This window comes from Perognathus longimembris, chromosome 2 (genome assembly GCF_023159225.1).
Source record: "Perognathus longimembris pacificus isolate PPM17 chromosome 2, ASM2315922v1, whole genome shotgun sequence".
In the NCBI taxonomy this organism is placed as follows: Eukaryota; Metazoa; Chordata; class Mammalia; order Rodentia; family Heteromyidae; genus Perognathus; species Perognathus longimembris.
The window spans coordinates 21435741-21458983 of NC_063162.1; the positions used below are offsets into that span (position 1 = coordinate 21435741).

The following is a 23243-nucleotide window of genomic DNA, read 5'->3' on the forward strand; positions in this document are numbered from 1 at the left end:
AGGTAGAATTTCACACACAAAAATTTTTTTGGGGGGCTGGGGATATAGCCTAGTGGCAAGAGTGCCTGCCTTGGATACACGAGGCCCTAGGTTCGATTCCCCAGCACCACATATACAGAAAACGGCCAGAAGCGGCGCTGTGGCTCAAGAGGCAGAGTGCTAGCCTTGAGCGGGAAGAAGCCAGGGACAGTGCTCAGGCCCTGAGTCCAAGGCCCAGGACTGGCAAAAAAAATTTTTTTTGCCAGCCCTGGGACTTGAATTCAGGGCCTGGGCACTGCCCCTGAGCTTCTCTTGCTCAAGGCTAGGACTCTACCACTTGAGCGACAACACCAATTCTGGCCTTTTCTGTTTGTGTGGTACTGAGGAATCGAACCCAGGGCTTCATGCATGCTAGGCAAGCACTCTACCACCAAGCCACATTTCCAACCCAAGTTAAACTGCTTTTTTTTTTTTTTTTTGGCCAGTCCTAGGCCATGAACTCAGGGCCTGAGCACTGTCCCTGGCTTCTTTTTTGCTCAAGACTAGCACTCTGCCACTTGAGCCACAGCGCCACTTCTGGCCATTTTCTGTATATGTGGTGCTGAGGAATCAAACCCAGGGCCTCATGTATATGAGGCAAGCACTCTTGCCACTAGGCCATATTCCCAGCCCTAAACTGCTTTTTGTTATTGTTGTTGGTCATGGGGCTTAAACTCAGGGCCTGGGTGCTGTCTCTTGAGCTTTTGTGCTCAAGGTTAATGACCTACCACTTTGAGACACAGCACCACATTCACAGACTTTTCTGCTTGATCTGGCTTCGAACTTTGATCTTCAGATTTCAATCTCCTGAAAAGCTAGGATTACAGGTATGAGCCGTTGGTAACCAGCAGGTGATGAGTTCTTACAACAGTATTTTAACTAAAGCAGCACAGTGTGTATAGTGCAATGGTAAAAATGTGTCATAAAGCAAAGTTATGATTAATCTAGTCTGTCTCCCTTAGGTCCATTAAAAGAAGGTAAATTATTATGCTTACCTCTCCTATGCAAGCTTACATGTTGGGGGTAATGGGGAGAGAATCTTTTCTTCACCTGCTCTGAGACTTTTCTCCAGGTGACCTGGTAGGATAGAGCCAGGGCAACTGGAAAAGCAATTACTCTATGTTAGATTATCTTAGGCTGGAGGAGGGGGTCTTGGAAAAGTTCCCCTTCTTAAGGCTGGAGAACAAATCTATAGGAACGGGTCAGTTCCTATTCTATTCCTATTCAGCTTCCTCTATTCCCCAGGCTAAGAACCACAAGGTGTACGTCTCCCATCCATTTCCTCTGCTGCATGATTCACTGAAGACCTCAGGCTGGGGAGGGACCACTGAGAGCCAGATGTTCCGAAATGCAAAAAAGCAAGGCTTTATTCAGGCGAGCTGCAGATCGGGCCTCGTCCTACCCACCGACACAGCGGAGGTTAGGAGGAAGGCACCCCCGAGCTGAGATGTCACAGAGCTAATAAAGGCAAAAAACAATCAGGTGTTCAAGCAAGATTAGGATACAGGTACAAATCTGATTGGCTCAGGGCTCGAGGCATTCCGGGGTGGTTAGAGTTAAGCATTCCCAGGCGGTTAAAGTTAAGCAGGGAGTTTCCTGACCGGCTGGGCCCTAATAAGCTTGTCCTGCTAGCCGGGATAATTAGTGGCCTGGGTTACTTATAGTTTAAACAGACAACAAAATGGGGGGCTGCCTGAAAATGGGGTTTACTTTAACTCTTCAAGACAACCAGACTATGCCTGGAACTGGTAGGTCATGCCTGTAATCCTAGCTACTTAGAAGTCTGAGATCTGAAAATCGCAGTCCAAAGCCAGCCCAGGGAAGAAAGTCTGTGAAATTCTTATCTCCAATTAAGCACCCAAAAAGCCAGAAGTAGAGGTGTGGCTGAAGTGGTAGAGCACCAGCCTTGAGCATAAAAGCCCAGGGACAGTGTCTAGGCCCTGAGTTCAAGCCCCAGGACTGGTACATATACACTAAAAGCTGGACTAGACTCAGTTCAAGTGATAGAGCACAAGCTGTGAATGAGAAAGGAGAGAGAGAACCAGATATCAGTGACTAGTGCCTGTAATCCTAGCTTAATCAGGGGGCTGAGATCTGAGGATCACAGTTTTAAGCCAACCCCAACAGGAAAAGTAAGTGAGACTCATTGCCAATTTTTGTCAATTTACAACAACAACAACAACAAAAGCCAAAAGTGGAGCTGCAGCTCAAGTGGATGCTGTCCCTGAGCTTTTTCACTTGAGGCTAGCACTTGATCTCTTTGAGGCCACTTCTGGTTTTCTGGTGGTTAAGTGAAGATAACAGTCTCAGACATTCTTGTCTTTGAACCATGGTCCTCATATCTCAGCCTCATGAGTAGCTAAGATTACTGGCATGAGGCTTAGTCTAGCTTTGTTGCTGGTTAATTGGAGATAGAATTTCACAGACTTTTGTACCACAACAAGCTCAGGGACAGTTCCCAGGCTCTGCATTCAAACCCCAGGACCAGCACACACACACACACACACACTGTTGTGCCAAGTTGCAAGACCACCCCCAAGAAGACCACCGAGATTCAGACACTCCGAAATGCAAAAGCAAGGCAAGGCTTTATTTAACGAGCTGCCAACTCCGGCCTCGTCCTACCCACCGACACAGCGGAGGTTAGGAGGAAGCCCCGAGCTGTGATTACACAGGGCTTATAAAGGCAAAGAACAAGGTTACAACAATCAGCTGTGCAAGCAAGATTGGAACACAGGTACAAATCTGATTGGCTCAGGGTTCGATTCTAAAATGGGGTTCACGTGATGGGGCTTGACTTCAAAGTCTGGCACCTCATTTCCCCCTTTTTCTTTTTGGTACCTTGGGAGCCAATCATGGCTCCATTCTGTCCATTTCAATGGCTTGCATGTCTAGGGGATGATATAGAGGTAAGGCATGGGCCAGTAGGGCCAAAAGTATCCGAAAATAACTCTGGTCCCTCGGTTTTAAAGGGGGGCTGATGGGTGAAGATCATCCATCTTCTGTAATTTCTTCAGGCTGACTCAGGGGCGTTGACCTTACCTAGCCAGGAACCTATAACCTTAGTCTACTTTACCAAGGGACTGCAGGATTCACCTCACTTTGGAGTGAGCTGCCACTAGCCAGGGTAGTAAGGAAAGAAGGCAAAAAGAAAATTATAACAATATTCAGTCTAACTTTCTTTTCTTGAGGCGAAGGCGAAGCGGCTGAGTTGGGTGCTTGGAGACCTCCCATGTTCCACCACGGTAGTTGTCATCCAGGGCAAAGGGGTCAGCTGGCCTGGCGTGGAAGCAATGAACCCAAGTGGCGATGCCGTCTAGGGTTCCTTCCACCGTGGTTCTTAGGATTTCAGTCCCCTGGTCTGAATAAATGGGGGGTAGGGACAGAAGCAGAATCATATCTTTTAGAGTCCAATTCATTTTCTCTACCTGTCCTGCATTCTGGGGTCTATAAGCACAATGCAATTTCCAATCCATCCCCAGTGCTGCAGCTATTCCCTGACTTACTTTTGAGACGAAAGCCTGTCCGTTGTCTGACCCAATGGTGGATGGGAAGCCATACCTGGGTAGGATTTCTTCCAGGATCTTCTTAGCCACTACATTCGCAGTCTCATGCTTTGTTGGATAGGCTTCAACCCATCCTGAAAAGGTGTCTACAAAAACTAGCAAATATTTGTAATTTCTGTGTAATCTACTTCCCAATACACACCTGGCCTATTCCCACAGAGGCAAGCTCCTTTAGTAATCTGTTGATTGGGGGCATTGGCAAGCTGACAGGCCTTTAACAGATCTAAACATTTTGGTAGCCATAATTCTCCTTTTCTCACTTTGCAATAATTATTTAGGACAATTTTACTTCCAAATTTCTTCCAAAAGGCTACAAAAACAAAACAATTAATACAAAAGGAGGAAAACACACAGGCCTAAGAAAAGTTACGAGTTGGAGATCTCCCAAGCTGGCCCACAACCTCCTACAAGGGTGCAGAAGGAATGGACCCGAGTTGGCCCACAACCTCCTGTAAGAAGGAGTGGACCCGAGTTGGCCCACAACCTCCTGCAAGGGTGCAGAAGGAGTGGACCCGAGTTACGAGTTGGAGATCTCCCAAGTTGGCCCACAACCTCCTGCCAGGGTACGGGAGGAGTGGACCCAAGTACAAGGTGGGCGGGTTGAGTCTCGTTTAGGAGGTCCTCCTGGTCAGTTCCGGCCAAAAACCAAACTGACTCGCGCCCTACAAGCAAAAGCAAAACAGACAAATTACAGGACAAGACAAATGAACAGCGCTGTTTTCTTACCTTCGGAGTCTGGGATCTCGGGGTCTCTGGGGCTATCCCGGACGAGCCCCCAAATGTTGTGCCAAGTTGCAAGACCACCCCCAAGAAGACCACCGAGATTCAGACACTCCGAAATGCAAAAGCAAGGCAAGGCTTTATTTAACGAGCTGCCAACTCCGGCCTCGTCCTACCCACCGACACAGCGGAGGTTAGGAGGAAGCCCCGAGCTGTGATTACACAGGGCTTATAAAGGCAAAGAACAAGGTTACAACAATCAGCTGTGCAAGATTGGGACACAGGTACAAATCTGATTGGCTCAGGGTTCGATTCTAAAATGGGGTTCACGTGATGGGGCTTGACTTCAAAGTCTGGCACCTCAACACGTGTGTGTGTTTTAATTTTTAATTGTTATTCTAAAGGTGCGATACAGTGCTGGGAATATGGCCTAGTGGCAAGAGTGCTTGCCTCGTATACATGAAGCCCTGGGTTTGATTTCCCAGCACCACATACAGAAAACTGCCAGAAGTGGCTCTGTGGCTCAAGAGGTAGAGTGCAAAAAGAAGCTAGGGAGAAGTGCTCAGGCCCTGAGTTCAAGGCCCAGGACTGGCAAAAAAAAAAAAAAAACACAACAAAGTGCTATACAGAGGGTATACAGTTACATAAATCAGGTAAAGAGTACATTTTGGTTGTGGGGCTTGAACTCAGGGCCTGGGCACTGGCTCTGAGATATTGCCCCTTCCCTTGCTCTCTAGTTTTTTACTCCTATCCCGCCTACAAGTTGTATGGTTCATTTTCAACATAGTATCTAGTGAGTACCACTGCTGCATTTGTTTATCCTTTTTCCCTCCATTTCTGTGTCCATCTTACTCTCCCAAAGACAGATAAACAAGACAAAAAGAAAAGTAAACAAAGACAACAAAAAAAAGAAGAAAAAAAAATATATATATATTGCCTGTTTTGGAGCCAGCTCACTCAGGAGGTAGTCCCAGGGGATGAGCTGAAATCCACAGAAGTGGGAATGGATGGGACTCTAACATGGATCATCTGAAAGGATTACAGTAGGGGAATGGGCTAGGAAAGGTGGAACTCTATATTTTGAAACTAACTTTCAGTATTTTGCAAAGAAGGCTAGGCTATGGGTAAAACAGAGTGGCCTGGGAGCATCCCACCAGAGCTCTCCTTTCAGAGATGCTTTCAGGGGCACAGGAGAACCTATTCTCCCTTATTCCAATAAGCTCTAGCTAATTGGTTCTGTGTTTCCTTGGGCTGGAACCAGTTCCTTTCCATTATCAATGCCAGGGGCTAGTTTCAGTTTATTGTTTTGGTAGTACTGGGGTTTGAATTCAAGGCTTCCCACTTGTTAAACTCAGGGCCTCCCACTTGCTAGGTAGGAACTTTACTATTTGAGTCATGCCCTTTTTTTTTTTTAATGTCATTCCTGGGTCTTGAACTCAGCCTGGGTACTGTCCCTGAGCCTCTCTGTGCTCAAGGCTAGAAGTCTACCACTTAAACCACAGTTCCACTTCTGCCTTTTTTTTTTTTTTTTTGAGTAGTTTATTGGAGATAAGAGTTTCAGGAACTTTCCTGCTTGGCTTCAAACTATGATCCTTAGCTCTCAGCCTCCTGAGTAGCTAGGATTATAGGTGTGAGCCACCAGCGCCCAGCTCCACCTGCCCTTTTTTATTTAGTTATCTCTTCAATAGGGTCTTGGGCTTATGCCCAGGTCAGCCTGAACCACCATCCTCTTATTGATGCTTCCTGTATGGGTGGAGTGATAGCATGCCCCACCATGTCCAGCTTTTATTGCTTAAGATGGGATCTCTGGAGCTTTTTGCCAAGGCTGGCCTTGAACCTATCATCTTTTCAATCTCTGAGATTACAGTGGTGCCACAGCATAGGCTTTTGATGCAACAAAGGACAATTTACATGTTGATCCAAAGTTGGGAGGAAAAAGGATAAGAATAAGCACCAGAAAACTCCAGCTTCCCAGCCCCACTGCAAGATCCTTCCACCTCACCAAGCAGGTTGGATTGCATTTTTCCAATCCCATGCTGAGATCCTAGTCATCATTACTTCCAAGTTTTGCAGCCAGCCTGAACTACATACAACATGACAAGGATTAGTGGGGGGGGGGGGGTTGGCTGGGGTGGGCACTACCAGGCAAGCTCCTTCTTTCCTTTCTTCTTTCTTCCCTTCCCTCCTTTCCTTCCTTTCTTTTTGTGCTGGTCCTGGGGCTTGAACTCAGGGCTTAGGCTCTGTCCTGAGGTTCTTTTGCTCAAGGCTAGGGCTCTACTGTTTAAGCCACAGCTCCACTTCCAGCTTTTTTGTTTTGTTTTTTTTTTTGGTAGTCTAGTGGAGATTGGTAGATTGTGTGTGTGTGTGTGTGTGTGTGTGTGTGTGTGTGCGCGCGCGCGCGTGTAGATTTTGGTAGTCTAGTGGAGTCTCAGACTTTCCTGCCCAGGCTGGCTTTGTACCTCCATCCTTAGATCTCTGCCTCATGAGTAGCTAGGATTACAGATATGAGCCACCATATATATATATATATATATATATATATTTTTTTTTTTTTGCCAGTCCTGGGCCTTGGACTCAGGGCCTGAGCACTGTCCCTGGCCTCTTTTTGCTCAAGGCTAGCACTCTACCACTTGAGCCACAGTGCCACTTCTGGCCATTTTCTATATATGTGGTGCTGAGGAATCAAACCTAGGGCTTCATGTATGGGAGGCAAGCACTCTTGCCACTAGGCCATATTCCCAGCCCCCAGAAAAAATATTTTAAAAAACCCAAACAAACAATGTTTTCTCTGTGGTGCTGAGAATCAAATCTAGGACCTCAGGAATACTAGGTAAGTGTTCTACCTTTGAATTATATTCCAGACCTCAAAAAAGGTTTATGCCAGGCACTGTGGCTCATGCCTGTAATTCTCACTATTTGAAGCTGAGATCTGAAGATAGGAAAGTCTGCCCATGAGACTTTTTTGTCAGTCATGGGGCTTGAACTCTAGGCCTGGGCACTGTCCCTGAACTCTTCAGCTCAAGGCCACTTGAGCTACAGCACCACTTCTGATTTGCTGGTGGTTAATTGGAGAGAAGAATCTCATGGCCTTTCCTACCTGGGCTGGCTTTGAACCCCAATCCTCAGATCTCAGCATCCTGAGTGGCTAGGATTACAGGCATGAGCCACTGGCACCCAGCTGCCTGGCCATGAGACTCTTATCTTCACGTAACCACCAAAAAAAGCTGAAAGTGAAGTTGTGGCTTACATGGTGAGGTGCTAGCCTTGAGCAAAAAAAGCTTATGGACAGTGCTCAGGCCCTGAGTTCAAGCCCCAGGACCAACACACACACATACACACACACACACACACACACACACATTTTATTCAAGAGAGATGTACCTCCATTTCACATTTTGTTTATAAGGTTAGACTTTATTGATTTTTTAACAAGGTCTAACATTTTTGTATTTCAAATTCGTAGAAATTTGATCATATTTGTAGTGTGTCATCCTAGGAAACTATTGTACCTTCAACTTCCTGCTAGTTCCAGTCCTAGAAATAATAATTTTGTTAGCTTAAGCGCTCTTTTGTCTAGGTGACACTGTCCTCACAATTCCAGGACTCCCTTTGTCTATCATAATTCTGCTTACTGAAAGTTTTCCTTACCTCCTCTTCTTCCCCCTCCTCCTCTTCTTTTGTGCCCTCAGAGGACCTTGGCTTACTATCTCTAGTGGGGTTTGGGAAACTTTTTTTTTTCTACTGAGGGCTCTTTGGGTATTTGTAACATCATTTAAGGACCATACAAAATTGTCAACACAGGCAGATGATTTTAGGCAGACATACCTGTCTATCCTGTCATATTCCAAATGATTTCCCAGACCTTATATGGTTTGCAGGCCAGAGGTTCCCCACCCCTGCTAGGCTTTCTCAGTCCTTGGTTGAGAAATCTGCAAGTATGTGCATGTTTAAGAGTAATAGGTGGAGCTGGTAGTGACAAGAGTAACCACCAGGGGGAGCGTGTGCTTAAGAAGAGGCTGAGGTGGGGGAGGGAGGGGAAGTTGTGTGGGCGTCCTGGGGTGGGGGTGGGGGGAAGTGGCTGGGAGTCCTTTAGTATTTTTCTGGCCTTCTCTCCCATCCTCTAGGCACAAGAGCAAGAAGTGTAAGAAACACTCAAGCCTGATGTGTCGCCTTATAGTCTATAGCTGTCTCTACTCTCTTTTCCTTACCTATGAGATCAGTATGAACTCAACTCTGGTGTAATCTGTGTAACAGAATATTTCATAAGGACAGGTTCTCTCTCAGTCAACTAATTTCCACCATTACTCCAGAAGGCCTGGTTCTTCCTTCAGATGCATTTGCCTTCTTTGCATCAGTTTAAGATCTATATCAACCAATCAGCATAGTCTGTGGGAATATGGGAAGAATGCCAGAAAAAGAAAGAAAACAAAAAAGGGCCCAGCACTTAATCCCCTCTCACTATAGGGCCTATAGGGACCAGTCAGATCATACATTCACACTAATAACTGAACCTATAATGATTTAGCTTCTCTTGCCCAGGGACCTGGCATTGTATTACATGCTGAGGTTACAAAAATACAAATAATCATGGGCTGTGCCCTCAAGGAACTTGTGTGTTAATTAGGGTGGCAAACAAATAACTAGGTATTTACAACATCAAAGAAGAAAGGCTGGAGAGAAGACTAGAAAGAGGCAGGGCCAGACATGAAGGAAAGGATGTCTCTGTTAGGAGTTTGGCCTTTAGTCTGATTATTGAAATGGGTGATGAACTTCATCAGATTTGCTTGTTTTAATACTCTGGGAAATTAAGATTAGATTTAAGGAGACAGGATGCCAACTGGAAAGCCCATGTCTCAATAACAGGAGACCAGGATGGAGTGGGAGGGTAGAGTAGGTCAGGATATGGAGAGGAGGAACGGTCTGGGATCCAATGTCATTCAGATCACATATGGAAGAAGGGTGGGGTTCTGAGCTCTGACTTTGAAGACTGGAGAAGGCAGGAGGACATCTGGGCAAAGGACAAAAAGAATCCCAGGTGTGTGTGTGTGTGTGTGTGTGTGTGTGTGTGTGTGTGTGTGTATGTAAGCATTTTCACAGGTGTGCCTCATCTCTGAAGCCCCTTCAGGTTCACATGGCAGTACTTCCATGTGGACCTACCTCCTCTTTCCCAGGGACCTTGGATATATAACCTGTCCATGTCTCAAAACCTTCAGTGTAGCTGATGCCTGTAGCTCTAGCTCATGTTCATGCCTGTAACCCTAGCTATTCAAGAGGCTGAGATCTGAGGATCAAGGCTCAAAGCCAATCAAAGCAGACAACTCCAAGAGACGCCTATTCATCTCTAATTAACCATCAAAAAGCCAGAAATGGAATCTGGCTCACATGGTAGAATGCCAACCTTGAGCAAAAATGCCAAGTGAGAGAGGACCTGAATTCAAGCTCCTGTATTGGCACAACAAACAAACAAAATCCTCAGCCTCAGAATGGCTCCCTTTCCTCAGGGACTCAAGGTCAAGGACCTCAGCTCCTAGATCTCCTCCCCCTTGAATTCCAACATCTTTCTTGTTCAGGGCCAATCAAACAAAGACCTTATACTTGAGATTTCCATCCACTTATTTACAGACTTCTGATATAGGAAAATCATACTGGGCTGTCGTTGTGATGGCCATCTCACACACGCTATTAAAAACCATATTTGTGGAGCTGGGAATATGGCCTAGTGGTAAAGTGCTCACCTCATATACATGAAGCCCTGGGTTTGATTCCTCAGCACCACATATATAGAAAAAGCCAGAAGTGGCACTGTGGCTCAAGTGGTAGAGTGGTAGCCTTGAGCAAAAAGAAGCCAGGGACAGTGCTCAAGGCCTGAGTTCAAGCCCCAGGACTGGCAAAAACAAAACAAAACTATATTTGTGTCCCTAAATTTCCAAAGTCCTGAAATGCAGTTTGGGATCCATTGTACCCTGTACATTTGAGGTAGGGGATGAGCAAGGGTGAATGTAATCAAATGCTTAGCCTATAAGGGCAGGGAAAAGGCAGGGTGACTTATAATCCTAGTTATGTAGGAGCCTGAGATTGAGGGGATTGTGGTTCAAAGGCCAGCCCATTAGTTACAATGAAAGCTGGCATGTGCTTGTCATACTGGCTATGTGGCAAGTGTAAATAGGAGAATTGTAGTCCAAGTCGGCCTAGGTATATATACAAGACCCTATAAGGAAAAAAAAAAAGACTAGGGGCCTAGCTCAAGATGTAAAGTACCTGCCTTGTGTGTAAGATCCTGAGTTCAAACACTAGTAAAACACATACTCACAAACACACACATACGATTTAACATCTAAGCCCACCTGCTCTCCTTACAACTTCCAGATTAGTAGTCTGCATGTAGAGACCTTTTTAAGAGACTCATGCTCTACCTACTGAGCTAGCCGGGCTAGAGACCTTTTTAATAGGAGGCCCTGTGAAACTTCCTCAAACCACATTAACTTAAGTAAAATTTGGCTTGCCTTTCTTATGCCCCCTGGGGCTCACTGACTATAATGGCACAGAAGAAGGACCTTCAATTCTTAGGCTGTGAAGAGTAGGAACAGGAAGCAGTTTCCTGCTTTTGGCCACCTTGGCTTTCCCCAGAGGGGAAATAATGGGCCCAGCTTTACAACCAAGAAGAGAAGGAACCCCTGCCAGACCAGAAAGGGGCCGAGGAGGAAGCTGAGGGAGGAACTGTTCCTAGCCCTGGGTCTCTGAGAGGAGCAGCAGCTTAAAGGCCAAAATTGCTTGAGTCCATTTGTAGCTAGAAAGTGGGCTTGAGGCCTAGGATAAAAACCATGTAAGCCCTGGATAAGACCCAGGTGTTATACTGACTTCAATGAGGTTACGGAGACATCCCAGACCTGGCTCTCAGATGAGCCCCTTTGGAAACTTCTTGAGGCTAAAGAGTAACACCAATAATAGCCATGGGTAAGAGGCTACTCAATTCTTCTGAGACTGCTGAACTGTCCCTAGTACAATGAGCCAGAATCTATTTTATTTCCCAGATGAGACTGAGCAGAATCCAAGCTGCAGGTCCCAGCTGAGGGCAAAGATAAGTGGCAGCCTTTAGCTTGGTGCCCTTGGTCCAAGGGGGTTCAGGGTGATGAGTAGCAGTATTTAGGGTTCTACAATGCTAGGCAGAAGGGCCCCTTGGGCAGAAGTGAGGACAGACCTAGGCCTCTTTGTAGAGGGTCCAGTTGACTAATCCAGGCAAGCAGAAATCTGTGCTACACATACTTTTATTTCTTTTTTGTCGTTCATGGGGCTTGAGCTCTGGGCCTGGGCACTGTCCCTGAGCTCTTCAGCTCAAAGCTAGTGCTCTACCATTTGAGCCACAGTGCCACTTCCATACTTTTATTTCTTGACTTAAGGAGCCAGTAGGAATGTGAGGCCCTCCAAGTAGGTCTGCTTCCTGTGATCCTTGTTATTAAGCCAGAGTGGGCAACTCTATCTGTGGTAATTCTTCCCCAAATCCAGGAGCTGTTCCAGCAATCCTGGAGCAAGCACAGGCTTGGGACCCATCACAGTTTCTACTCAGAAGAGTCCTGGGGAAAGGAAGGTAGAGTTCTATAGAATCCTTTCCTCGTAAGAGGTTAGAGAAGCCAGCACTGAGCCAGGGATGAAGAATACATGAAAGCAGGCAAAAGCTACAAGCTGTACAATGAGACAGTTAAAATGCTGCTACTTTCTAGACCTCTTACTTGGTCAAGTCACTTAGTCTTTCTAGACTTCTGTTTCCACTACTAGGAAAATGGGACTAACATTAGTACTTTCCCAGTGGGGTGATGAGAAACATCAGATAAGGGATTGTATAAAGCCCCAAAGAGTACCGAGGGCATATGAAATGCTCATAAACATTTTCATGATTAGAAGTGGCTACTTTACCAACAGATTCAGATTTATCCAAGTCTCACAATTTCCTCAGACCCTCAGCTGTTCAAAAACACAATGGTATATATTTTAACATTTATAAATATTTTACAATTTTCTCCAAAAGAGAGGGAAGGATATTGCACACATAGGGCCCACCTTGGCCCCTTCCAACTCCTAGGCACTCTTCCTTGATCACTATGTCCTGCAAGTGATTTCCTATGTCAGGAACACAGAAGCCCTGTTCAGATGGTTCCTAAGCTTCCAGGCCTGGGTTGTCTGATGTCTGAAGTGTAGTCACTGGTCCTCGAGGTGGAGTAGGAGGTGGAGTGCCTGGGTCCCATAGGATGTCCTCATATGGGCTTAGAACTGGGCCTGAAGGCCGTCCGTGAACTCCAGTCTGCTCCAGCAGCGCTCTAAGCAAGCCCACCGTGAGAGGGGGCTCTACCCCAGGCTCAGAGAAGGGAGCAGGAGGCCCAACTTCATCTGGGAGATGTGTTTGCAGTAGAAGAAGGAGATCCTCTGGAGTCACTTCGGGTGGGCAGAGGCGGCAAAGAAGTGGGAGGTGAGCATCAAGGTGGCGATGCCTGGCAAATTCAGCCAGCAGCAGTTTGAAGATCTCACTTCGAAGCAGAGGACTGGAGGGGCCAAGGGCCAGGCCAGCTTCCAGAGCCCTCTCCCACTGCTCCTTTTGCACCAGCTGCTCCACAGCTTGTAGAACAGCTTTGGGGCGACCACTGCCTAGAAGCAGCTCGAGCTCCAGTGCTTCAGGTCTGGTTCCATCTTCACCTAGCACTGCTAGGGCTCGGCGGTAGAGGGGTAGCCCAGAGCCTCTGGCCTCCCATCCTGGCCCACCCTGCTGCTGTGCCAGTTCTACAAAGGGAGGCAACCATCGTGGCTCCAGCTGGCATAAGCACTGGCACAGGAGTTCAAAAGGAGGCAGTATCCCATTGGGGGGGTCCTTTGCAGCTGCTGTATCCTGTAGCACCTTCTTCCACACATCAGGGGGAGCCTGGGACCTCAGCTTGCCATTCCCATCTGGTTGGAGCTGTAGGGTCCGGAATGTGGCACCCCAGGCTGCTGTAGGAAGGGCTTGGAAAACAGTGTTGAGCTGGGCCAGGTGGTCTCCAGTCAATTCAGTCCTCAACAGTCGGGCCACTTCATGTTCTGCCAGCTCAGCCCAGCCAGCCTCCTCCTCATCTCCAGCTGCCAGCTGGGTCTTGAGCTGCTCTAAACTTCGATAATCCCGAAGCTCAGCTCTTAGTGTAGTCAACAGGGCAGATGGAGGTAGGTGGCCCTGCAGGATGGAGTCCAAGGCCTGAGGTGCTTGGAAGGTGCTGTTGTGTCTCAGTTCCTCTGGAGTGAGCTGAGCACCTCGCAGGCTTCGCCGCTGGTAGTAGCTGCAGGCCTCCTCAAACACCAGGCTGTTGGCTGAGGGCAGGTCAAGGTCCCTGGAGGCTTCCCAACCCACACAAAACAGACCCATGGCTGAAAGCAAACGCAGACCTTGGGTCTCCAGCTCTTCCTCACCCTTTATGCCAGCGGCTGGAGGTTCCAGCAAATGTACTCTGTCTGTGCTTAGGACTTTCCTCTCCAGAAGCTGCCCACTGCCCATATCCAGGAGTTGCAAGGTGGGGCCCAGCACACAGGCCAGAGTACCATGAAACACTCCTAAGGCTGCAGAACCATCCAGGCCTATAGGTGCTTCCTGCAGGCTGCCAATAGTTCGGGTACCACCATGGGGCTGCACTAGGCTCACGGTGCCTCTGAAGTCAAGCAAAAGCAGGCCCTGGGGAGTTGGAGCCCAGGTATGCACAGCCAATGGTTCCCTGGGTGACAGCAACCCAGGAAGGCCTCGAAGCAGGATCCGAAAGTCCCAGGTGTCCCCTCGTCTGGGATTCAGGCTTCTACTATGGGAGAGGCCAAGATGTGGGGCAGACACTATCATTTTGCCCTTGCTGGGGCTCCAGATGAGCAGGATATGGGCCACACCAGGCCAGGTGGTCGCAGTGGGCACCAGGAAGAGGTCTTTGCGGGAGGCTATCATCCCGAAAGAGGGGCAGTGATGCAGCAGGACTTGTGTGTGGCCCAGGATGGTTCCAATCTCTCCGCTTGGCTCCAGGCTCTTGGTGCAAACACAATGGCTGAAGGCAGTGGCAGGTCGCCCTTGCGGGTCCTCAGCGCCCGACTGTCGCTCCTCGCACCATACCAGGCGGCCTCGCGGCGCCGCCACGGCCATCACGCGGGCTCCACCGCCTGGGCACAGCTCGGTGCTCTGAAGCAGCCGCCAGCCGGGCTCTATGCCTGCGCCCCAGACTTCGGCTAGGCCGCTCTCCCACACCAGAATGAGCGCGGGGCGCGCCGGCCAGGGCAGGAAGAAGGCGTCCAGCGGGGAGGGCTGGCCCTCCGGCCAGGCTCGCTCCAGCTCCTCGCCGGGCCCACGTACAGCCACCAGCAGCTGCGGGCTGGGTGACCCCGGGGGTCTCAGCAACAGCAGGTAGCGGCCATCCAGGCTACCGCGGACTCGAACAGCTGGGTCCCCCGCCAACAACTCCCGGAGCCGGGCAGCGCCGCTGAAGTTGCTCAGGTCTGAAAGCAGGCGCAGAGTCCCCGCGCGCTTCATGGTGCTTCCCCGTAACGGAGCTCGCCCGAGCCCGGCCGCCCGGCTCTCCCGTCGGTCGGTGATTCTCCGAGGAGTCCAGAACCCGGCTGAGACTTCCGTTCCCCGTGGGTGAGGTGGGCCTAGGCCCAGCCTGCAGTCCGCTAAACACCGCCCCGTCCCGCCCCGCCCCGCTCCGACAGGCTAGCTCGGGATTGCCTCGGGCCACGCTCTCCCTGCGTGACACGCCCACGGGGGCGGAGCCAAGGGGAGCCCTGCCGGGCAGGGGGACAGTGGCTCTGGGCCCAAGACCTCACCCTGAGGTGCTGTCTGAGCAGGGCTGCAATCCAGAGCTCAATTCAGGAACTGATGTTTTTCTGGGTCCTGATTTTTTTTTTTTTTTTTTTTGCCAGTCCTGGGGCTTGAATTTAGGGCGTGAGTACTGTCCTCTGGCTTCCTTTTTGCTCAAGGCTAGCACTCTACCTCTTGAGCCACAACGCCATTTCCAGCTTTTTCTGTTTATGTGGTGCAGAGGAATTGAACCCAGGGTTTCATGCATGCAAGGGGAGCACTCTACCACTAAGCCACATTCCCAGCCCTGGGGTCCTGATTTGAGAGTTATACTTTCTTTCCAAGCCTCACGTTCTTACCTAACTTACTCATTAATGAAACTTTCCCAGGCTATAAATAGGAGATCCCGAACAAAACAGACAACTTCAGCCTCATAGAGATGACAATTTAGTGGAAAATAGTAGTAGTACTTAACAAGTACATAGCAAGCACTATGGGATAGTGGACCCCCTCTTTACAGGTAAGGAAAGGAAGTGTGATGGGCTGGAGGCATGGCTCAAGTGGCAGAGGTTGAGTTCAAATGCCAAACAAACAAGCAATCTCTCTCTCTCTCTCTCTCTCTCTCTCTCTCTCTCTCTCTCTCTCTCTCTCTCTCTCTCTCTCTCTCTTTCTCTCTTTCCAGAAAACAAGACATAGAGAGATGAAGAAGGTTGACCATGATCTTATAGGGGTATTAAGCAGTAGAAGTGAGAGTTTTCCTCAGGCATTCTGGCCCCTAAGTCAAAGTCAGTGCCCCAAACAACTTACTTTAGCACATCAACAATTCATCATCAGGCCCAACAGTTTGCTAGGAAATATAGTAACAACACACTTTAATGTCCTTTGCTCCAGCTACATCTGGGTCTTTGTCTCACTTTCAGTTTTCCTCATCCTAGGCTAGTTTCTTCCTTAAGACTTGAACAATTACTTCAAGAACCAAAACCTTGGGCTGGGAATGTGGCTTAATGGTAGAGTGCTTGCCTAGCATGCATATAGCCCTGGGTTTGATTCCTCAGCACCACATATACTGAAAAAGGTGGAAGTGGTGTTCAAGTGGTAGAGTGTACCCTTGAGCACAGACAGGCTCAGGAACAGAGCCCAGGCCCTGAGTTCAAGCCCCAGGACAGATCAAAACAAAAACAAAAACAAAAAAACCAAAGCAAAACACCAAATAACTCCAAAATTTTTATCAACACCCTAGATATCTCTGCTGAGTACCAATAAAGGGTATCTAAATGTCTACTAGATACTTGTTTGTATATTTCATGGGTACTTTCATCTCAATATGTCCTAAAGTCATCTTGCTCCAAATTACTTTTCTTTTCTTTCTTTCTTTTTCTTTTTTTGGCCAGTCCTGGGCCTTGAGCTCAGGGCCTGAGCACTGTCCCTGGCTTCTTTTGCTCAAGGCTAGCACTCTACCACTTGAGCCACAGTGCCACTTTTGGCCGTTTTCTGTATATATGGTGCTGGGGAATCGAACCCAGGACTTCATGCAAACAAGTCAAGCACTCTTGCCACTAGGCCATATTCCCAGCCCCTGCAAATTACTTTTCCTCCAGTTACTTTTATTTGCCATAGGATTTTTGCCATCTTTTATCCTGTCATCATTTTTAGAGTAGAGTCAGGCACAAAGACAGACTTCAATTGATAACTGTTGGGAGGAATGAGTAAGCTTGTGTGGGTATATGTCTGTGTGTATGTGTATGTGTGTGTGTGATAGAGCACACACAAATTTTGACCTTTTGGTACAGAAAATAGACCATGGCTACCGATTTTAAATAAAAAATGAAAGTAATTAGAGGAACATGGGTAGCTCACTGAATTTAATAGGAGAAAGCCAGGATTGGATAATGAGGAGGAATCAAGAAACTCACTGAAGACCAAGGGTGAGTGCTGAAACAACTTTTTTCTTTTTTGAAAGCAGGGACCATCTATCTCAGATATGATTTAGCTGCTTCCCTGGAGGACAGTACCTGTTATGAAAAAAAAATATTCTCTCTCTATCTGGTATTGAGGTTTGAATTTAGAGTCATGTGCCATGCTGCTAGCCCCCTTTTTTTTTTGCACTAGCTATTGTTGAGATAGTGTCTAGCTGCATGACTGGGTGTACCTGAAACATGATCTACCTATTTTTCACTTCCTAATGTAGCTAGAATGACAGGTGTGTGCCACTATACCCAGCTTCTTCTGTTGAGATGGAGTTTCACAGAGTTTTCTGCCTTTGCTGGCATGGAACTTCAATCCTTTTGATTTCAGCCTTCCATGTAGCTAAGATGGCATACCACTCTGCTCAAGTATTGATTGAGAACTACTCTCTGTATGTATTTGTGTATGTATATATGTATAATAGGGTATAGTACATATATCATATTATGTATAATATACTATATATAATATAGTATATATGTCTGTACTGAACTTTTTGCCGGAGTTGGCCTTGAACTACCATCCTCCTGACCTCAGCTTCCCAAATAGCTAGGATTACAGATATGAACAACCCAGTGCCCAGGCTTTGTTCATCTCTTGATCAAGAGCCAAAACCCTTGAAGGTTGTACTTAGGTTGCCAAGTCCAGTCCCTTCATTCATCCTGGTTAAGATCATATACAAATACTCACATATACTCAGTAGGTGCCTGGTACTTTTTTTGAGGGGAAGGGATGCTGAGGATGGATCCCAAAGCCTTGCACACGCTAAGGTCTCATTTGCATAGGAGAAAACGAACAGGTTTATTTACCCCGTTAACACAACTGTACAGAATGTTTTGCACATAGTTGATACATTTGTTGAATTTAACTGTTTCCGATATACCACTTACAAAGTTACAATGAAGGACTTAGGAGCTAGGCCTTTCCAAACGTTGCTGTTTCTAGAGGATTCATTTATTCCTAACAGGGATTAATGAGTTCAGAGAGTCAGTGACGTCAGAAAACTTGTTCTGTTGTGACTTACATCAAGCAGGGGCGCAGGATGAGTTTCTTTGCGAAGGTCTTTGTCGCGATGCCCTTCGGGAGTTGTAGTCTTTGCGGTGCTTGCTGGGAATCGTGGTCTGAGCCAACACCAGGAAGCGGGCGTGGACTAACTCAGTGCCTGGCGGGTTTTAGGACCCGGGGAAGCGCGGCTGACGAGGGAAGGGTCGCGGAGGTCGGGAGCGCGCCCGTGAACTCCGAGCCTCGGTGGCGTCGGTGGTGTCGGGAGCGAGCGGGCCCGGGAGCGGCGCGGGTAGTGGAGGAGGAGCCGGGGGCTGGGTAAGCGGTGCCGGCCCAGCTCGGCCCTCGAACCTGTGGGATTGCTTCGAGTCCTGCCATAGTAGGCCTTGGCCCAGAGGCTGCTCTGGAGGCGGGGCTTGCGCGTGCCATGGGGACGACTGGGGTGACGGGAGGGGGGGGGGGACAGGGGGGGGAATGGGAGGGAGAAGGACGGCTGCTGAGGCAGTGTGCGACGGGGAGGGTTGGGCCTGGGGCGCTTGGTCCAGCCGGTTGTGGTCCTCTTTCCCATCGGCGGGTCCTGCGGAGCGGGCCTCGTTCTTCTTCCTGCTCCTGCGGGGGCGTCCAGGCCGCCCAGGCTCTGACCTTTGACCTCAGCACTGAGTTGACCCCTTTAGCTGCAGCGAGAGCCTCTCCTTCCAAGTTGTTTCTGTCTCTGAGCTGTGAAGGCCAGGGGCTGGGAGGGGCGCGGAGGGGGGGGGGGGAGACCTCGGAGACGATCTGGAAGAGATGTCCTGGAAGCGCCCTGTCCTGCCCTCTTTAGTGTCAGACCCAGCTTCAGCTCACTCTTCACACAGAATCCATGAAGGAAGCTGCAGTGTTTTCTTGGGGTTATTTGGTTTCCGGTAGGAAACTTGTTTCCAGGAGAGTGTGGGGAGGAAACTGAGGACCGAGGTTCCCCAGAGAAGGAGAGTGACCCGAAGCTGAGGAACAGGGTAGTAGAAACTCAGGCTGTGCCCTAATAAAAGTTTCTGGATCGTCCCAACCTTCCCTGTTGTTCCTGTCCAGGGGGAAAAAAAGTTTTGAACTTAGCAAGATGTGTTTCTTTGTAAACTAGGACAAATAATGGTATCTGTGGCCTTAATTTAGTACAGGTTACTTACTTGGAATTATTTTCAGTGTGTATACAGTTGGACTTGTGTACATAGTATAATTTCTGTGGGAAGAGCTTTTGGGATATCAGATAATCAGAATCTAGGGAAAGGTAGATTAGAGTCCTTTGGTTAGGATGGTACTGGGAATTCCCATTCTTACGGAATACGGAAGTCTTTAATATGTTTTCATTAGATCTTTAGACATTGTAATTTTTTGTCATGTTCTACATTTGAATGTTTAGAAAAACAACTCGAAACCACCAAATTTGGCCAGGTGCAGGTGGCTCTTGCCTGGAATCCTAGATAATCAGGAGGCTGAGATCTGAGGATCTGAAGCTAACCAGGACAGGGAAGTCCTTGAGACTCTTACTTACACTTAACCAGAAAGGGGGAAAAAAAAAAAGCCAGAAATGGAAACGTGGCCCAAGTGGTAGAGCACTAGCCTGGAGTGAAAAAGCTAGGCCGAGTTCTGGTGCAGGCACATGCACATGCACAACAAAAACTCCCAAATCACCAAATTTGGAATTTCACACTGAGCAAGGTTTAAAAATCTATAGCTTGAAGAATATGGTCAAATGACAAATTGATCCCAAGATATATGGGGGTGAGCTGTTTATTCAACTTACATTTATTGAGTAATTTACTATATAACTGACCCAGAGGTTAGAAATAATATCTTTCCTCATGGACTTCAGATAGACATATTTTGATGAAATTAGTAGTGCTGTGTTACATATCCACATAGAGAAGATATTTGTACAGTGAAATACAGTTATTGCTTGGAGAGTCAACGAGATCCTTGTAGGGACCAGATACTTGAGTTAGGTGGGAAGGATGAGTAGATACTTGCGAAAGTGAGAAAAGTCATTCCACTGGAGAAAACAGCCTTTACAAAGACATGGTGGAAGGGGAAGAATTGATGTGGTGTTTATATGTCAAAGTTTTTTTTTTTTTTTTTTTTTGTCAGTCCTGGAGTTTGAACGCAGAGCCTGAGCACTGTCCCTGGCTTCTTTTTGCTCAAGGCTAGCACTCTGCCACTTGGGCCACAGCGCCACTTTTGGCCATTTTCTGTATATGTGGTGCTGGGGAATTTAACCCAGGGCTTCATTTATACCGGACAAGCACTCTTGACACTAGGCCATATCCCCAGCCCTATGTCAAAATTTTGTCCAAAATAGGATGTGTGTTGGGAAAATTGTCTGGAGGTGAGCGTGGGGAGTCATTGAAGATTTTAAGTTAGGGAGTAACATTAAAATAATGAAAAAAGAGACAAACTAGTTTTTGCTGTTGACTGATGGTCTGGATAAATTGTGTTGGGATAATGATGGCAGTGACTTTCAGAGGAATGGGATCTGATTTCTAAGAGATAGAATGCATGGAGATTTCATTGGCTAGGATATGGAAATAACTAGGATTCTGTATGTTAAGGTATAGAAAAAGTAGAGCAGCTGGGTGCTGGAGGCTTACACCTATGATTCTAGCTACCCAGGAGGCTGAGCTCTGAGGATCCTATTTAATTGCTAGCCTAGGCAGAAAAATACTTCAAAGTTCAATTAACCTGCAAAAGGTGAGAAGTGGAGGTGTGGCTAAAATGGTAGAGTGCCAACTGCAAGCAAAAAAGCTAAATGAGAGCATGAGGCTCTGAGTTCAAGCCCTCATACTGGCACAAAACAAACAAGAAAAGTAGAAGTTTTTTTTTTTTCTTTTCAGTTTTGAGGTCAGGACCTTGCACCTGGCTAGGCAGGTGCTTTACCACTATATTCCCGCCTAGAACAGAATTTTAAAGTTAGTAGTGGCAGTGGGAGGAAATTAATGGGGACAGTCTGAGGTGTTAGGGTTAAGTTGCTTGTAGGATGTAAGAGGAAGTTGGAAGTAAGGAAGCCTAGTGAGAATATCTTGGTACTAATAGCTGTGAATAAGTGAGGACATATATGAAAAAAATCCTCGAGAAAAGTGTTTATTTTGTTCATTAGTAAGTAGGATATGTGCTTCTTCCACCTAATAGTGAGCTTTTCAAGTCAGGGGCCATACTTAGTAATTTTTTGAGTCTATTTTGTCTTATACTATGCTTGTGTTATTCTAAGGTCTTGATAAATGCTAATTATTAAACTAGTAGGAAATCAAATTGACTATAAGTTTGTGGATACTCTTTAGATTTTCTTTATGATTATGGTACTCTATCATATAATTTTTATTTGTTTTTCTTTTTTCTTTGCAGTGCTGGGGATGGAACCTAGGACCACATGCTAGGCAAGTGTTCTTTACTACTGAAGTTATACTCCCAGCCCTATAATTTTCATTTTATCTTTAGGTGGTTAGTATTTATGAAGCATGAAAGGAAATGAAAAGACAAGACTGGTGTGTTGTTTGAGGAAGTTCAGGTCTTGAACAGAAAATAGACAGGATTAAATTTATTTTTTCAGTTATGGGGCTTAAATTTCAGTTATGGGGCTTAAATTCAGGGCCTGAGTACTGTCCCTGAATTCTTCTGATCCTCAGATCTCAGCCTACTGAGTAATTAGGATTACAGGCATGAGCCACCAGTGCTTGGCTAGACAGAACTAATTTATAAGGAGCTTCTGCTTATTGAGAAGAAGATGTTACAGTGAATTCTTTTTTGTTTTTGTTGGTTGTGGGGCTTGAACTCTTGGCTGGATCCTGTCCCTGAGTTTCTTTTTGCCCAAGGCTAGTGGTCTATCATTTGAGCCACAGTGCCACTTCCAGCTTTTTCTGAGTAGTTTATTGGAGATAAGAGCCTTATGGATTTTCCTGCCTGGGCTGGCTTTGAATCATGATCCTCAGATCTCAGCCTCCTGAATAGCTATAATTAGAGATGTGAGCCACAGGTGCCTGGCTCACAGTTTTTATTTTTATTTTTATTTTTTTGCCAGTCCTGGGCCTTGGACTCAGGGCCTGAGCACTGTCCCTGGCTTCTTTTTGCTCAAGGCTAGCACTCTACCACTTGAGCCACAGCGCCACTTCTGGCCGTTTTCTATATATGTGGTACTGGGGAATCGAACCCAGGGCTTCATGTATGTGAGGCTAGCACTCTTGCCACTAGGCCATATTCCCAGCCCTGGCTCACAGTTTTGTTTTGTTTTGTTTTTAATATACCCATGATTTTATTTCTTTTTTTCCCCCCTCATTTATTGTCAAAGTGATGTACAGAGAGGTTACAGTTTCATATGTTAGGCCTTGGGTACACTTCTTGTACTGTTTGTTACCTTCCCCCTGCCCCCTCCCCCTTTCCTTTGTCTCCCTCCCATGAGTTGTTCAGTTGGTTCATTTGGTTTACACCAAATGATTTTGCAAGTCACAGTGAATTCTTATATTGAAAGTGTCAAAAAAAAAAAAAAAGCTTCTGGAGACTGGGAGTCTGGCTTAGTGGTAGAGTGCTTGGCCTAGCATGCATGAAGCCCAGGTTCAATTCTTAGTACCACATAAACAGAAAAAGCCAGAAGTGGCGCTGTGGCTCAAGTGGTAGAGTGCTAGCCTTGAGCAAAAGAATCTCAGGGACAGGGCTGGGAATATAGCCTAGTGGCAAGAGTGCCTGCCTCGGATACACGAGGCCCTAGGTTCGATTCCCCAGCACCACATATACAGAAAACGGCCAGAGGCGGCGCTGTGGCTCAAGTGGCAGAGTGCTAGCCTTGAGCAGGAAGAAGCCAGGGACAGTGCTCAGGCCCTGAGTCCAAGGCCCAGGACTGGCCAAAAAAGAAAAAAAAAAAAGAATCTCAGGGACAGTGAGTGCCCAGGCCTTGAGTTCAAGCCCCAGGACTGGCAAAAAAAAAAAAAAAAAAAAAGTTTCTGAATTAGAATTTCCTGACATCCTGTCAGTTTAGATGGAGTTGACCCCTCCTTTTGAAGGTGTATTCCTGTGTAAGGTAATTTCTCAGGGAACCTGAGGTGGTTAAATTTATGTAAACCTCTTTATCAGCATTATATTTGCCTGTGAAATTACATGGATTCAGTAGATGCTGATGGGACCAGATTGAGTTCTGTCTCTATTTTATTTTATTATTGTTCTGTGCTCTT

General features: G+C 47.0%; 2 protein-coding genes across 3 annotated transcripts in view; one reads left to right on the forward strand and one right to left on the reverse strand.

The window, feature by feature from the left end:
* Positions 1–10769: 10769 nt before the first annotated feature.
* Positions 10770–15000, reverse strand: Hps6 (HPS6 biogenesis of lysosomal organelles complex 2 subunit 3). Its single transcript, XM_048338394.1, has one exon. The coding sequence runs from the start codon at positions 14821–14823 to the stop codon at positions 12457–12459; it is 2367 nt and encodes a 788-aa protein (XP_048194351.1). The 5' UTR covers positions 14824–15000; the 3' UTR covers positions 10770–12456.
* Positions 15001–17861: 2861 nt separating this feature from the next.
* The window catches only part of Armh3 (armadillo like helical domain containing 3), a 177338-nt gene continuing 171956 nt past the window's right edge, over positions 17862–23243 (forward strand). The window contains exons 1-2 of one of the 2 annotated variants that reach the window (XM_048338395.1): positions 17863–18375; positions 21427–21458. In XM_048338395.1, coding sequence (XP_048194352.1) covers positions 21452–21458 — 7 coding nt within the window. In that variant the 5' untranslated portion in view covers positions 17863–18375; positions 21427–21451. Of the gene's footprint in view, positions 18376–21426; positions 21459–23243 lie in introns of both variants that reach the window. The other variant, XM_048338396.1, reaches the window with a different exon arrangement.

Coding starts and splice junctions, on each gene's coding strand:
- Hps6 (XM_048338394.1), bottom strand. CDS start 14,823: ATGAAGCGCGCGGGGACTCTGCGCCTGCTTTCAGACCTGAGCAACTTC.